The sequence below is a fragment of the Erigeron canadensis genome, chromosome 7 (genome assembly GCF_010389155.1).
Source record: "Erigeron canadensis isolate Cc75 chromosome 7, C_canadensis_v1, whole genome shotgun sequence".
NCBI lineage: Eukaryota > Viridiplantae > Streptophyta > Magnoliopsida > Asterales > Asteraceae > Erigeron > Erigeron canadensis.
This window is the reverse complement of record NC_057767.1, coordinates 29,249,500-29,267,852: the sequence shown is the minus strand read 5'-3', so window position 1 is coordinate 29,267,852 and position 18,353 is coordinate 29,249,500. Positions and strand designations below refer to the sequence as shown.

The 18,353-nt window shown below is 31.3% G+C and overlaps 2 protein-coding genes across 2 annotated transcripts; one reads left to right on the top strand and one right to left on the bottom strand.

The window, feature by feature from the left end:
• The first annotated feature begins 241 nt into the window (after positions 1-241).
• LOC122607701 (protein SOSEKI 5-like) lies at positions 242-2,136 on the top strand. Its single transcript, XM_043780725.1, has 3 exons — positions 242-608; positions 868-937; positions 1,090-2,136. Exons 1-3 carry the CDS (start codon positions 347-349, stop codon positions 1,988-1,990), a joined length of 1,233 nt encoding a protein of 410 aa, XP_043636660.1. The 5' UTR covers positions 242-346; the 3' UTR covers positions 1,991-2,136.
• Positions 2,137-6,286: 4,150 nt separating this feature from the next.
• Positions 6,287-7,294, bottom strand: LOC122609244 (uncharacterized mitochondrial protein AtMg00810-like). The gene has a single exon (XM_043782302.1). The coding sequence runs from the start codon at positions 7,292-7,294 to the stop codon at positions 6,287-6,289; it is 1,008 nt and encodes a 335-aa protein (XP_043638237.1).
• Between the last annotated feature and the right edge of the window lie 11,059 nt (positions 7,295-18,353).

Here is an 18,353-nt window from a genome sequence, read left to right as displayed (position 1 = left end):
CCAAAACAAACTAACCACAATATCACTTAAAGTTTTCAAACCCAAAATTCAACTATTTTAAGCATAAACTAGTCTAAATCTATACATCATATCTATATCAATATCTATATATATATTTCTTTTTTAAAAAATAGAACAACTTGCACTACACCATAGTGTACCTATCCAAGTCTTTATCAAGTCTCCCTTTTTTTATATGTTTGGTAGTCCATCATCTATCTACCGTCTTATTTTGAATTAATCACACTCCATTCCCTCCTTTCACACACTCATATATACACGCAACCACACACACATCTTATTCTCTCTCATTTCTTATTTTCCATTCACAAAAAAAAAAAAAAAAATGGATTCATTTTCAAGGGGGTCCTCTGGTAGAGCAACAACAGAGCTACACCATATGTCTAAAAAATGGAAAGACCCAAGAAGTGCCGAACGTAGCCCTGAACATACTATAGTTTGGACCGAACCACATTCTAACAATAACGTTAATAAACAACCTCGTAAAGTTCCGGTTGTTTACTATCTTTCACGTAATGGCAACCTTGAACATCCTCATTTTATTGAAGTTCCTCTTTCTTCTCATGATGGCCGCCTCTATCTTCAAGGTAATATAAACTTAATTCTTTTTGTTACTTCAATAATTATTAATTTTTTAGTAGATACTTGATGTGTCACTCGTAATTAAGTCAACTTTTCGTCTTTTTGCACAAAAAGTAACAACCGTATCCAATCTGATCTTTATGCACACATAAAAGATGGAAATGGTTATATTTATCTTTTTTTTTCATCTCGTCTTTATGCACACATAAAAGATGGAAATTGTTATATTAATCATTTTATTTGTTTTTTATTTTGTTTGTGTAGATGTAATTGAACGTCTTAATTCTCTTAGAGGAAAAGGAATGGCAACCTTATACTCATGGTCTTCAAAACGGTTAGTCTATACACATACACACACATATATATATATATATAATGTACAAATTATTTATGTGTTATGTGTAATGGTATAAGTATTTGTTATTAAAAAAATTAATCATTGTTCTAGATTGTTGATTTGATTTTTTTTTTTTTTTTGTGATATAGGAGTTATAAGAATGGATTTGTGTGGCATGATTTAGCGGAAAATGATTGTATATACCCTGCACACGGGCAAGAGTATGTATTAAAAGGTTCGGAGCTCGTTGTTTCGTCTACAGGACAACAACAAGCTCCAAAAGATTTACCGTCGCCAGATTTCAGAAAGTCTGGCGGCGATGATGACTTTCCAGTAGTCAGGCGTAGGAGAAACCAATCATGGAGTGCAGTTGATCTGCACGAATACAAAGTCTACACCAGCAGCGGCGGCGAGTGTTCATCGCTCGCCGCTGCTGACGCGTCGACCCAGACCGACGACAGACGTCGTCGGCACAGATCGACGTCCATCAAAGAAGAGGAGGAAGATGAAAGGATTAATGAAACCGAAAGTTCGGAACTAAGTAGAGGTGAGATCTCACCTCCACCGTCCGATTCAAGCCCTGAAACACTAGAGTCACTAATGAAAGCAGATGGAATAGTTGTAGTGACACAACAAGAACATAATTTATTAAAACATAATTTACCGACTAATAATAACAATATTAATAATAATAACAACAAAATGAAAGCATCATCGGTCTTAATGCAACTAATATCATGTGGGTCAATATCATGTGGGCCAGGGGGTTATGGAAAAGATAACCCGGGTTTTTCGTTGATTTCACATTACAAGTCAAGGATGTTGCCACGTGGAGGGGGAGAAAGGAATGTGAATGTTACTGGGGATGAAAATGTGGTTGAAAACGCTGTCGTTTTGAGGAAGAACCGGAAGGTTAAAAAACAACAACAGCATCAGCAAATGGTTGTGACAGAGGATAAAGAATATTTCAGTGGGAGTTTAATTGAGACTAATAAAAAAGAGGTGTTTCCAGCTATCAAACGATCTAATTCTTATACTGGAAATCGGTAATTTTTTTCTTTTACAGTAGTAAAAAAAGGTTAAATTTAGATTATATACTACTACTAGGCTTTTACTTCTCCTTTTTAGTTGTAAGTTGTGATTTATTTGATGTAATGTTAATGATGATGAAGTAAAGTGAAGTCAATTCATGTATTTGGGGGTTGACTTTATATTCTTTATGATTATGAATGTATGTTAGAGATTTGTGTATTCCATACCAAATTCGAAGCTATATGGCTATATGCCTATATGCAAATGCAGCTAATGTATAGTACTCTAGACTTTGGTTATTTAACCGGGTTATAATAATGTTACATGAGTAGAACTATAGTATTGAGTTCGTCGAACTTACGGTTGCGACAAAAGATGTACGTAGCAGCCAAAAGTTTGTCGAGGCTTCGACGATTAACTAAAAGGTTATAAATTCCACTTTTGGTTCACATGGGTATTAGTGTATTACATATGGGGAAATGATAAATCTTACAATAATAATAGCCTAAAAATCTTTTAATTATTAGATTGATACATGTGATAAAATGAGATTATAAAAGAGAATTAGTGATAATACTTGTTATGTTTTAAGATTTTTAAGAAGATTTGTAGGTTAATCTTTAGAGGGATTAATAATTTCCTTACACATGATATAATTGTGTATATATTTCAAGTTGACGACGTGTCGAGATTTAACAACCCTAAATAGGTTTTTTCAGGTCGGTTTCAAGTTGAGGCTTGGGTTAAGTTGAATATTCACAGCTTTAATATGGTTTTGTGATCTTTGCTTGTGGTATAGAAGGGGAAAACATACTTAATATGGTAATGACTTTGATTAAGTATATCCATCTATATTAGTACGTATTGACACAACATCGATAAAGTATGGTGGGTAAAACTACTTAAATGGAACCATTAATTTACAGTGGACAAACAAGGAGAGTGACTTTAGTATCTCGAGACATGCAAAGCAAAGTCAAAGGTTAAAAAAATGAATTTGTCTTGTCTAATGTCTTTCACCTTTATGAATCCAAAAGCTTTAAACTCAAAATATTAACTATATGTGTGTTGTTATACGATCAAAGTGGGTCCAGTCTATTAAGGGAATCCATGTGAGAAACAGAAGTAGGCTGTGAAGAGTGAACAGAAAAGCTATGACAATACTCACCACCGGACTCTTGCTAGCTCTCATTTTTTGTTGTGTGTATTGTCATAGAGATATGGTGGTAGGGGTTTTGGCTTGTTCACTCAAAGACAGGTCATGTGTGTAATAACTAATGTTTTTTTATGTATCATATGTTCATATCACTATATCAGTATATATGTAAATTTACAGTGTAGATCGAGATTAAAGATGCACATTTCTTCTTACTAAATAAATATATATTTGAGGTGTATCTTAATAATTAGTACAATGACTATTAGTTAATTATACATCAGTGTGTCAAGATTCAAATTCATAATTTTCAGAATGACAAAACTTTCTACCGCTCACTTATACCACAAAACATACTTACAAAATAAAAACCAATTTAGGCTTTATATTAAAAGAAAGTGGATTGTTTATACTGAATCTGTTATATCTTATAAATTTTAAAATACTAAATTGACGTAATTTTTATACTTAAGTCTTTCCTAATTATGGTTAAAGAAAAAAAGGGTCAACAACTTATAACTAATGGAAATGCCGGGATATTGTGATATAATGTTGCCAATTGTGAATGCTCATCAAATTTTTACGATCCTTAAAATGTCTAGACATGAGCTTGCTAGTGATATTGGTGTCTAATTTTTAGTTTCATCCATTTCTTTTCATTAACTTACACAATAAGGCAACTAGTATTTTTAAACTTCCATTCTTTGGAATCTTTTATGATACAACATTTGATTACATTTTTTGGCAAAGAGAATGGAAGAAGAAACATACTTACAAGGATTTTCGCTTTTATGAGAATTTAATACTTGGTCTTTAAAAAAAAACAAATGACATCAATCCTTTGCCATATTGTGGGGCTATATGTTTGTTAATCACATGTCCTGTATACTAAAGTATGAAGTATACATACAAATACAACTTACGTATTACTTTATTTAAGAAAAATAATAGTATAATTTGCTGCAAAAATATATGACAATGGACTTAGGCCATGAATCCAAATTTCCAATATGTCCAAAGTCGAATACAAAAATGAATGGAGTGTACAACTTTTGATACTATGATTGTAGTATCACGAAGATGAGAAAGAAGAGACAAAAGCAACCTAATATAAAAAAAGAAAAAAAAAACCGTAATAGTCAACATATCATGTCACAACACTTTGTAAGTTTGCTAAAGTTAATTATGTGCAAACTTTCAGTATAAATGTAGCAGTTTTCTATATAAACGAAAATAAATATATAGGTCACCAAACTTCATAAAATTGTTATTATATATGGTACCAAACATCGATTGAACCAAAGCTTAGAATAGATGTTTGCAAATAAGGAAAAACATGTAAAGGGTTTGTGGGAATCGGTGACAAACACCCCCTTTTTAAGATACACAAATGATTATTAAAAAAGTGAATGTTAATTCATATATATGATCCTTTCTACTACATATATATATATGGTGGAAATTTGAAAAAAAAAAAAAAGCATATGTTAATCAAAGAAGAGTGTTTAGTATGCATGTAAATTATATTAGGGAAAGGTTAGGTAAAACATGCAGTACATATCTTAGATAAAACAGAAGGGATTATGTAAAAGTTATGGGGAGGTTATGTAAAATTCAGAGGGGGGCTATGTATGTTTATCAAATTTAAAGGTTTAATTTGTAACTTTTTTTAAAGTGACGGTACCTAAGTTTAGGTAAAGTCTGCAGTACAGACCATTTTCCCATTATATTATGTGTATTTTTCTAACGGTTAATTTAGGCTTGGTAATATATATTGGCTCTTCGTATATTCGACTCTAATTGATAAAAAAAAGATCGCATTTTTTTTTATGAAAACTCGTGTATCCAATCCAAAGAGCATTCTTCTACACATCCGATCAAGTTTTTTCAAGTACAAATTATTTATTGATCGCTGGTATTATATAATATCTTTAATAAACAAAACTCAATTAATTAGTAGTTTTCTATTACTTTCGATACAACCAAAAACATACTTAAGAAACATTATACTATAATACAGTAACTATTTTAACGAAGAAAAAAGGGGTGAAATAAATAGAGATCGAGTATACGTGTAAAGTTGAAGTATGGCCTATGGGACATGATACGGTAAAAGAAGGTTTTTGTTTATGTTGGGACCAGGGACCTACAATTTTTTGGAGTACTACTATTATGTATGTTTAGGCATTGACTACTTCACATGCGTTTTCAACCCATCCTACTTGTGTTTTAACTCCTACTATTTTGGCTAATAGAATAAAGGATTAAATGCATGGAAATGTAATTAACTATAGTCAAAAAGTTATTGTATACATAAACTTATAGAAACTCTGTTATATTTATGAACTTTATAAAAATGTTCAAGTCATGTAACATATGTATATGTTAGTGTGTCACTTCATATTAGTTGCCACATGTAAATTTTTAATTGGTCAATCATATTTAGTTACATAACTCAAAAATTTTAACAAAGTTCATGCATAGAACAGAGGTTTTGTAAGTTCATGCACACAATAACTTTTTGGTCATAGTTAATTACATTTCCATGCACTTAATACCTTAGAATAAACAAAAATACATGATAAGTAAAAGAAACAAACAACTTTATTCAATCCTTCATGAGGTAAGAGAGGTAAGATAGTCGTCATTTACAGGGAAGGGAATGAGGATTGAATCCTAAAACTCTGTCATCAATAATGTACGAAAACAAAAATCTATATGAATATGAAGAATAATATGCTTACATCCAAATCGAAGAACAAGAGTTATTATTACAGATTGATTATTGACTAATATTCTAAACAATATGTTTAGAATTTATATTGAATAAAACTGAACAAAACTAAAGGATCAAGATGATCAACAAATAGATATAGATATTGATATATTTCAAATAGATATAGATATTGATATATTTAGGAGTTGGATGGATGAATCTTGTATCTCTCGAAATAGGGTTCCATCGTATTGCTTATATAGCCATCCAAACTTCTTCTTTAGACCTCTTTCTTTAATTCCATACAACTTCAGCCCTTGAGCTCTTAACTATGACACCTTCAGTCCTTTTAGTTCAGCAAGTATCTTTTACATCCTGAAACATACTTATGCAACATAATAAGTGTTTATAAACATCATATAAACCAACATCCCCCCTCAAACTAAGATTGAAATAAATCTTTCAATCTCAGTTTGGAACACAAATAATGATGAGCAACAATATTAAGACCTTTGGTAAGCAAATCTGTTGGCTGCTCATCAGACACAATTTTAACAAGATTAATAACACCATTAGAAACCTTTTCTCTTACAAGATGTAAATTTATTTCAAAGTGTTTGGTCCTTTCATGGAAAACTGGATTGTTACCAATTTGAATAGCTGGTTTACAATCACAAAAAATGTTTATAGGAAGAGTATACTGAACATTTAAATCCTTCAAAATTTTCAGAATACAAACAATTTCACAAGTTGTAGCAAGACACCTATATTCAGATTCAGCAGAAGACCTTGAAACAGTAGCTTGTTTCTTACTTTTCCAAGAAACAAGACTACCATTCAAATAAACAAGATATCCAGAAACAGACCTTCTTGAAGACAAACACTTACCCCAATCAGCATCAGAATAAGCACATAAGCCAAATTCTTTTGACTTATCAATAACAATTCCTTTACCAGGACTTCCTTTTAAGTACCTTAGAACTCTAAATGCAACTTTGAGATGAGATTGTAATGGAGCATGCATGTATTGGCTTAAACATTGTACAGAATATGCAATGTCAGGTCTAGTAATAGTTAAGTAAATCAACTTTCCTATTAATTTTTGATATTCTGTTACATTGGTTAACAACTTGTCATTCTGAGATTCCTTAGAAGCAAGAACAACATTAGCTTCTAAAGGAGACTTCATTGGTTTACATCCCAGCAAACCAAAATCTTTAAGAAGATCTAAACAATATTTCCTTTGTGACAAGCATACACCATTTTTATCTTTAAGTATCTCTATTCCTAAAAAATACTTCAACTCACCCAAATCTTTTATCAAGAATTTCTCAGTTAAAACACTCTTAAATTTTTCAATTTCATGAGCATTATTTCCAGTGATAATCAACATAGACAAGTAAGGCAAGAAAAACAGATTCACTAGTCTTTGTGAACAAAGAAAAATCATTCTTACTTTGTACAAAACCCATATCAATTAAAGAAAGTGTCAACTTCTCATTCCATTAACTTGGGGCTTGTTTTAACCCATATAATGTACTTAACTAATTTGCAAACCTTATTATCAGATTTATCATAATATCCTTCAGGTAAGGTCATATAAACATCTTCATGAAGATCACTATATAGAAAAGCATTATTTATATCAAGTTGATACAATTTCCAATCATTTTGAATAGCAATGTTAATCAAACACCTAACAGTTACCATCTTAACAACAGGAGCAAATGTTTCCTCATAATCCAATCCTATTCTTTGATTGTAACCCTTTGCTACTAACCTAGCTTTGTATCTATCTATCTCTCCTGTTGACTTGTATTTGATTTTATATATCCACTTACACCCAATGGGCTCCCTATTTTTAGGTAGATCAGTTACAATCCATGTATTATTCCTATATAAAGCATTCATCTCATCATTCATGGCTTGAATCCAATTAGGATCTTTACTTGCTTCTGGAAACGTTTTTGGTTCACTACTCTTATTTAAATTTGTAACAAAACAGAAATTTTCTTCACTTAAATAAGAATAATTCACCACTCTTTCAATGCCATACTTAACTTTACCTTCTACAACATAGTCAGCATATTTATGTGGCATATAAGAAGATCTTTTTCCTTCAATTTGTGTAGCAGGATTAACAGAAGGGTTTAAAAGATTTTCAGACTCAAAACTTCCCTCAGGGATAGTATGCTCAAGCATAAAATCTTCATTATTCTCATCAACACAAAAGTCATCACTACTGGTAGCTTTATTTAAAGTACTGCCAAGTAGGACATCTTCTTGGTCATTGAGATCAGACTGAACTCTTCCTTCATCATTGGGAGATTTTCCAACTTTGGTTGTATTTTCAGAATCAAAAGAATCAAAAAAATTGATATGATTTGCATTTTCAGATTCTTTCATAAAACAAGAATCATTTTTAATCTTTAAAGGAAAAATTTCCTCATAAAACTTTACATCTCTTGAATAAAAGATACTTTTATCTTTCAAACTTAAAAGTTTGTAAGCTTTTTTAAAACTAGAAAAACCAATAAGAATGCACTTTTCAGACCTTTCAGAAAACTTATCACTTATATTTAAATTTGTAGAAAAACATAGACAACCAAAGTTTCTAAGGTAGAAGAGTTTGGGTTTAAAACCATGAATGGCCTCATATGGGGACTTTCCTGCTAACACTTTTGAAGGAATCCTGTTAATAATGTAAACAGTAGTTAACACACATTCAGTCCACAAATTTAGAGGAATTCCCCCCTGAAACATAAAAGATCTAGCAGTATTGAGAAGATGTCTATGTTTCCTCTCAACAATGCCATTTTGCTGAGGAGTATGGACACAAGTAGTCTGATGAATGATACCAGTTTTAGAGCAGAAATCACTCATTTTATGATTAACAAACTTAGTTCCATTATCACTTCTAATGACTTTTACAGATTTATTAAATTGATTTTTAATCAAACTTACAAAATTATCAACCTTTTCAAAAACCTCTTCTTTGGATTTTAAAAGATATAACCAGACAGCTCTAGAAAAATCATCAACAATGGTTAAGAAAAATTTATAACCATCTCTACTTGTGATTCTATATGGACCCCACACATATAAATGAACAAGTTCACCAACCATTTTAGACTTATGTTCACTAAGTGGAAAAGATTCTCTGGTTTGCTTTGCCTTATGACAAATATCACAAGGTAAATGATCAGGATAAACTTTAATTTTCAAATCATGTTTTAAAACTTGTAGAACTTGGTCAGATGGATGCCCAAATCTAGAATGCCATAAAGTTTGAGACTGATAACACACAATATCACAATTAGACATATAGGAATTACCTATCAGATTATCATCAAACAAGTATAAACCATCTTTCACACTACCAGTCCCCAGAACTTCCTTTGTATTCAAATCCTGGACATAACACTTACTTTCAGAAAAACCAATATACATTTTACTATCTCTAGCCAGCTTATTAATGGACAAACAGATTAACACAATAACCAGGTATGACAACAACATCAAATAAGACAATCTTAGGAGACAATCTCATATTCCCAACTTTAACTATTTTAGCTTTAGTCCCATTAGGGTGAGCAACAGTTAAGTTCAAATCAGATATGTCAATAACATCAAACAGATTCTCATCACTACCAGTCATATGTTGATTTGCCCCGCTGTCCATAATCCAACCAAGAATTATCTTAATTATACTATTGAAATTAACAAATTTGTCAAAATTTTCATTAAAAAACACATTAGCATTTATTATAGTACCTGCCATATTGGCAATAGAAGGTGGAGAGATAGGTGCAGATGCAGAAGTAGATGGTTTATCATTAATCAAATCCATAAGTTTCATCATCTGCTCATGAGTGAAAGACATAGGAACAGAAGAAGAAGTACTAGCAGAATGATGGTTAGACACAGTGTTGTAAGAAGAAACATTTTTTGCAGACTGAAAATTATTTTTCTTTTTTATACCAGGAGGATAACCAACAAGCTCATAACATCTATCAACAGTATGACCCATAAAATGACAGTGAGTACATTTCAGATTAGGATTAGGTCCTCTTAGATTGGAATTATTTCTTCTTTTAGGATCAAATACTTTAGACACAAAAGCAACAGATTGATTTCTTTGAACAACAGTATTACTTCCTATAAATCTCTGTGATTCTTCTCTTGACAATAGAGCAAAAGCAGTTTTTACACTTGGCAATGGTTCAGTGTTAGAATTAAACTTCTTTGACTAGCAAAACTATCATCTAATCCCATTAAGAATTGCATAAGTTTCATTAGGTCATTATGTTTCTGAAATTCCTTATTAGCCTTACAAGTACAAACAGGAAGTTTAATCAAAGCATCATACTGTTTCCACAAAGAATTTAGCTTATGATAGTACTCAGATAAAGGTGAACAATTCTGTCTTAGTGAGTTAATCTTTAAATGCAGATTAAATGTAACAGCACCATTAATTTTATCATATGTTTCCTTTAATCTTTCCATACAACAGTTGGATCAGTTGAAAATATTTGACCAAGATATAACTCCTCAGATATAGATCCTAACAACCAAGACAGAACAACAGCCCTACATCTAGTCCACTGATTTGCAAGTACATCATCATCATCAGGTTGATCAAGAGAACCATCAATAAAACAAGTCTTATTTTTAGTGTCTAAAGCAAGTTTTATAGCACAACTCCAGATATTGTAATTTTCAGTCCCTTTTAACTTGAAATTAATCAAAGGTACATTAGTAGTGTCACTAGGATGCAAATAGAGAGGATCACTAAAATCAAGCTTACTTATCAATGTTTCACCAGAGCCAACAGGAGGCACAGTAGCATCAGGCATGATTTCAGAATTTAAGAACACAAATAAGCAATAAACAAACAGATAAAGAAACAAATAATATCACACAAACTTAACTCTACTCAAATAAGCAGATAATATCAAACAAACAAGAAGAACACAAACTTAAACACACCAGAAATAAACACAAGAACAAAAAATAAAAAAACTATATATGTATATATATATATATATTTTTGAAAATATGAATCTATTCTCGTATAAACGCCAGTGACAGGATTCCGTACCTCTCAAGGAAGCAAGTCAAGTATTAACGCAAATACTTTTGTGAGAAATAGATTTAAAAAACAATTTTAAGACAAGTAAAAACAAATATTAAATCACAGAAATAAGAACAGAAAATTAAAAGAGGTGTTACAGTGTTATCGGATGAATGGAATATGAACCCTAACTCTACTCTTGATTCACTTAGTCAAGAATAGAATCAGGATCTGAAGAACTGCAGCGGAAGAATAGAAAATAGAATTTTAGGGTTTCGAATTAATATCCGCCCCAAAAATATGATTACAATAGATTTAGGGTTTCTAAGTGAAATTCGCCCTAAACTATGAATCAACAACAGGATCGATCGTCAAACAGAGGCTAACCTGTCTCTGATACCATGTACGAAAACAGAAATCTATATGAATATGAAGAATAATCTGCTTACATCCAAATCGAAGAACAAGAGTCGAATTGATTATTGACTAATATTCTAAACAATATGTTTAGAATTTATATTGAATAAAACTAAACAAAACTAAACGATCAAGATGATCAACAGATAGATATAGATATTGATATATTTAGGAGTCGGATGGATGAATCTTGTATCTCTCGAAATAGGGTTCCATCGTATTGCTTATATAGCCATCCAAACTTCTTCTTCAGACCTCTTTCTTTAATTCCATACAACTTCAGCCCTTGAGCTCTTAACTATGACACCTTCAGTCCTTTTAGTTCAGCAAGTATCTTTTACATCCTGAAACATACTTATGCAACATAATAAGTGTTTATAAACATCATATAAACCAACAAATAACAAAGGATTTTCTAGTTAATTTGATCCTACTTGTTAATAATGATAAGTAAATTAAAGTTATACACACAATTACTGGTTACTTCATTACAATTGTTGTTATATTCTTAGTACATTCAGACGGAAAAGTACTTAAGTACAATTGGTGTTTATATATTGGTCTAAGAATTCATATTAATTAATGGGGTCACAAAATAATTACCTTAAGTTCGTTACAGTGGAATTCTAAGTAATAGATGCAGAAAGTTGAAATAACTTTGGTCAAATTTACGTATTTAGCAATGTCTTATAAAACTTTTATTTTTTAAAAACCATGCATCTTTAGAAACCATTTCTATTTTATTCATATTAATGGTAACATAGACCGGTCATATGTTACTTTTTTTTTTTTGAATAAATAGAAAATGGTTTTAAAAAGTAAAATGTTTATTGGACATTGCTAAGTATGTGAATGAATAGAAGATGGTTCTAAAGAGAAAAAAAATGTATATAACATTGTTAATTTGATTAAATTTGATTTTTATTTCTTCAATTAACCCTAATTTCAAGTTTGTTGTAATGGGCCAGCAAAATTATTGTAACCAAACAACAATGGACGTCTCTATTGTAGTATTTGTCTCGTGAATATCATACTTGTAATTGTAATTTTTTATTTTATCTATTGTCCTTTAAAAATTTGTAACCAAACAATAGAGGTGATATGCTATGAAATTTCTCGGTTGATTTCTTGGTTACTACTAAACAATAACGGAATTTTATTTTTTTTTATACGGTAAATTTGGGATCAACGACATGTCTCCTCATCAAGGTTGCGGAACTCGGGACTCGGGATCGGATCGGCGAAGGGGGGAGTCAGGATTTTTTAAAAATCGGATCGGAATGGGAATCGGTGAATAGTTACTTTTTTATATATAAAATAATAAATTTTGAAATTATATGTAAGAAAAGATTTAAATTAGAGTTAATGACACAAATCGTCCCTGTGGTTTAGCTAAATAGTCACCTTTCGTCTTTTAAAATCAAAAACCTCAAAGACAGTCCTTTATAGGAGCATAAGGTTCACGTTTGGTCCTTTGATTATTTGACCGTCAACTTCTCTCCGTTAAACCCCTCATGTGCCTCCCACGTGCGGGGTATTTTAGTCATTTCCACTCTAAAGGACAATACGTGACTATTTAGGTAAACCACATGGACGATATATGTCATTAACTCTTTACAAAAACTAAAAGGTGTAATTAATTCTTTTAATATTTAAAAAAAAATCATTCTCTTTCTTCCAGAATCCCTTTAAACCTTTATAACACATCTTCTTATACATATACATAAAAATATCCATACATCTGTCACCCTCTATCTCTTTCTTGAGTTTAAATCTATACATATATCTTTAAATTTTTCATATATCTCATTCTGTCACCCTTTCTTTCTATCATTTTCTCTCTCTCTTTAAGTTACAGTTTGTACCTTTTTCAGAAACTGTTTTTGGAGTCCCTGGCTACCTCACCGGAAAATCACACGTTGCACATCAACATCAACAATACCTACCCCACACCTCCATCACCCTATCGGAAAACTACCTACCATATCAGACCCACACTACCGGCACCGCTAATCACCACACCACCAAAAACCGACCACCACACCCTACCCTAGATCGATATTTATATCCAGATCTATACCTAAATCTATAAAAGCCGATCACCATAACGTCGGCCTCCCCATCTCCGTCGTCACCATTTAGATATATATAGCAGATGGCCTGAAAGATTCGACAGTCTGATGGCCTGAAAAAGCCCAGTGGTGGTTGGCAAGAAAATGGTGGTATCCGCATCTTCATTCATTTTTTTTGTTGTGTTCTATTCCTTTTATTAATGACAACCACTTCATTTGAATGGATGAATGAAATTGGATAGATTGATCTTCAAATAAAGATATATGTATTAATATGTTTATGTATGTGTATATATGTATTTAATTGTAGAATATCCAGGCTTTAAGTAAATGAAACAAAAAGATGAAAAAAATATCAGGTTTTTGTAAATAGTTAATGACATAATTCGTCCCTGTGGTTTACCTAAATAGTCACGTATCGTCCTTTAGAGTGGAAATGACTAGAATACCCCTCACATGAGAGGCACGTGAAGGGTTTAACAGAGAGAAGTTGACGGTCAAATAATCAAAGGACCAAACGTGAACCTTATCCTCCTATAAAGGACTGTCTTTAAGGTTTTTGATTTTAAAGAATGAAAGGTGGCTATTTAGGTAAACCACAGGACGATTTGTGTCATTAACTCTTTAAATTATTAACACAATACTTCAAATCTCAAAATTAAACGTAATATTGGTTAATATATGTGTTAAAAACATCTTTAATATGCAAGTTCACCATAATAAAAGTTGGAAGAATGTTATTTAATTAAAAGTAAAGAAATTTAAATAAAAAAGTAAATTTAAGGTAAAAAAGTAAACAAAATTATTAATTGAAAAATGTGACCCATTCAACAAATAAAAAGTAAATTTAGGGTACCACAAAGCATACTACAGCAGTCGTGTATCTTCTTTCTCTTTCTATTGTCTCTTGGTTTCTCTTCATCTTCAAAAACGGCCCCAATCCCCCTTTTTTGCCATATTTTACTACTAAAACTACCATCTTTTTGTCCATAAACTTCATATCTAGCAACTATTTGGTCGGATTTTGACTGATTTGGTCAGAGTTTAACCATGTTAGCCGGAAGTTGGTCGTTGATCGCCGTTGACCGTCGCTGGCCGATTTTTGAGGCCGATCTAGCTTGAATCGACTCGTTGAGGTGCCGATCCACGATCCGATTCTTGGAAATCGGCTGGATCGGCCGAGTTTTACAACCATGCTCCTTATATATCCAATTCTAATTCCAAAGAAAACTCATAATGTGAATTTTAATTGGTTTATACCAGGATTTGAATCCAAGACCTCTCAGACTCATTTCTCTACTTCATTCTATTTCATTAAAATTTTCCCTATTAATAAGGCATTTAGATATGATATAAACTTTAAAATTTTTAAAACATAAAAACCACTAATATTGTACGTCATTTGGCTTAATGATAGACAATGGGTTAAAAACCCCTGTGGCATTCCAAAGTCTTGCAATGATACTTGGATCCTGGAAGACTAGGGTTCGAGTCTGAGCAGGCGAGGTTTTACTTCCAATTTGACGTTGTGTCTTCTGTAGCGGTTAAATTGGTGGGTTTTCCCTCCCCTGTGGTCTCTGACTTCGTGGATCGGTCGCTAGTGACTGCTCGCCCGTATGGATGTAACGGCTAGCCGTCCCGTGACACGAACGTTAAAATAAAAAATTCAATATTAATGATCGAATTCGTTGACAATAAAAGCACAGTTATTGTCAGAAGTAGCTAGTCATACTTTTAGTTAGATATCATTCTTACAATACTCTCCGACTCGGTGACCCTTAGACCATCCCCATCGGGAAATATTTTGTTTAGTCGTTCACAAGATAAAATGTAAAATAATAAGAGATGCTTTAAAACCCCACCAACTTATTCGGTAGACCAACGATACGTCGGAGGATTTTTTAATATGTATATGAGATTGCATTTCAAATCTTTCAATATCCAATGCTACAGATTAGTACACGTATATATTATGAATATGCATTTTCTTTATTTTTTTTTCCTTTTGCCTTTTCAATTAATTATTAAACTCACATATAATAGAATTTCCAGTATAATGTTTATAGTTAAAATTATGTTATTTATTTTGTAAAATATGTATGATGAATACAAAATAGATCTAACTAATTTATATGATAATAATAACTTGAAATTTTAAGATAAAAAGAGTATTCCTAATTATCTAAAACTACTTTTAACTTAAAAAAACCTAATTAGAAAACATTATTATTTATTATTGAAAAATGTTTGATTGAGTTGTTAATGGGAGTGTAAAAGTTGGATTTAGTTTGTTTGGGTAAGAATAAGAAAGAGAAATGAGTTTTTTAATGAATAGTACAGTTGGGTTGAGTTGTGAATGAGAATGGTTTTAATCATGTCTCTACGTTGAAGTCATTTAGACATTTACCCACACGTATTGTGCGGGTATAATTTTGTTTTATTTACAAAGCCACTTAAAAAGCTTAATTATCTGTGTCACTAAAAAACTACAACCGTATATAATCTCATTTTGCTTAAAATATGGCGAGATAGATGCGAAGTAATATTGGCATGTGTGATACTAATTGGTCTTTTGGAGGGAAAGTATTACCGAATTAGGAAAGTATATATCGAGTCATTGTGGAAGTTTTTCCAAAGGAATATAGTTGTTATTTCAATGGACAGGTCCCGTGCTTGTTACGGCACGTTAACAATTTTCATTTTCTCGGAATCAGTTCTTTTTCAATTTCTTTATTTCTTGTCAAGTAATGATTCATCATAAATACACTTACATGACATCATAAAATTTGTTAAACTAGCTCTTTATATAACTGAAAAATATTGAAAAGGATTATTTCTTATGAACGGCCTTAGTGATATTTTAATGTGAATTTGTGATTTTAAAGAAGTTACTTTGTAAAAGAAAGTTTCAGGTTTAATTTATTCGCTCAGGATGATCTATAGAGTATAGACAACAAAAGTTCATTTAACATATACAAGTCTACTTTTGGTTCCTAAAACCAATCTATCTGTTATGCGTTATTTTTTCAATCATATTATGCATATCATCAAAGTAACGAAACATTATTGGTAAAAGCAAATACTTGGGTTTGGAATATGCGCTGATTGACTGGTTGACTAATCTATCAACAAGACTAATCAACGTACGGATTATTTTAATTTAGAATTTTCAAATAGTCAAATATTAAACCGACACTTTGGCTGATTCATGATGACGTTGTCAATTGCTCGTCAATTTTATACAATTGTACCTTCAGGATGTTTAAACTGATATGTTCTTGTCAACAATACTTCATCAATTTTAAACAATTTATTTACACAAACATATGATTTATAAAGGAGCCCAACCAAAACTGACGTGGCAAAGTGATTTTTTCGGTTAGGCAATACAATGAAGCTAACAAGGAAACCGAAAAAAGCAGTGTCAAGAGTGTTACATTTGTGACACAACCAAAAAACGAAACGACGAGACCGTTCGAACGAAATACATATTTTTCAAAAGAGTATAAAATAGGCTATTTTCATTCTAAGTTTTAATATATGAACTTACACATTTTTCTTTCTTAATGAACCATTTTTTTTATTTTTAAACATATTTCTCATTCTTCCTATTATACACATTTTTAAGCCTATTTAGACGCACCAAAACACTTACTTGGGCAAAACTCAAAACCAAAAAGAAGTCATTCATTGTCGATATATTGGCACTATATATTTGTAGCATGATGATGATTGAGTATGAACTAAGGGACACATCCCACGTGCCACGTGTGGCAGAAAACATTTAGCAATGGGATGTTTTATGGGGTTTAAATAAATATGTCATACGTGGCATGAGACACTAGGGGAAAAAAAATTTTCCGTGTCAAATCAAAAGGGGATTCTTTCAATTTTAGGACCAGGGAATGTTGAATGTTCATATATAAAAGTACATGTTTTAAGATTTTTAAGTAAATGTAACGAAAGTCTAAAATGTTTCCCACGTTTATATATTATATTATATGTATATATTATAAAGTAAGTATCGGAGCTTTTGTTATATAATTTCAAAACTTTTAGTAAGCTTTAAAAGACCTCCGTCTTAAACATTAAACTATGAACATTTCTCATTCCGATTTTTGGTACACATCATAGGCGGCTCTATAGTTGTACGGGAAATAACCGTTTTATGTATCAAAAATTTAAGGCCTCAAATTTTTGTATAGTAAGTTTAGTGTTTGGACTTTGTGACAATATCATTATACAATATGCATGTATTACAATAACACTTTAATTGGTTTTGCATCAACCTCTACACTCTTTTTACCAGTAATGGAGCTATTTTTTTTTTTGTTTTATTTGTTTACTTTAATTAGTATGTTAATGAATTAGGCTCTAAAATTGATCTTGTTTATAACCACCAAAAACCTTAAGCCGACGCTGGTACAAATATATATATATATATTGACCTTTTTATACGTATATATATATATATATATATATATATATATATATATATAGTTAAATGAATTGAAAGTCTTAAATTGTTAAATAATACTTTACATATTTGATTAAATAAACGAACCTAATTGATACAGATGATTTTTGGCTTGTTTGTGTTATATATAGCGTATAAGATGTGGCTAAAATTTGAGTTCTATAGCTTTACATTAAAGCAAAATAATACTTATACAATGCATAATGTTAGCTTTTAAAGATACTTAACTTTCAGTGTAAATCAAATTTGAAGATAAAATTCATAACTTCAGTTTAATACATACAGTTAAGGTTGATGATGACCAGCAGCTGGTAAATACATATGTGTACATTCTGTCTGTGTATATTTAATTCTTAATGGATTAAACATAAATGTCCAAAATAATTTCATTTTTAAAGATAGAAGTATCACAGTTCTTAAAAATTCAAAAATCTAAGACTCCTTAGGCTAATCGGAGCAAGGCGCTCCT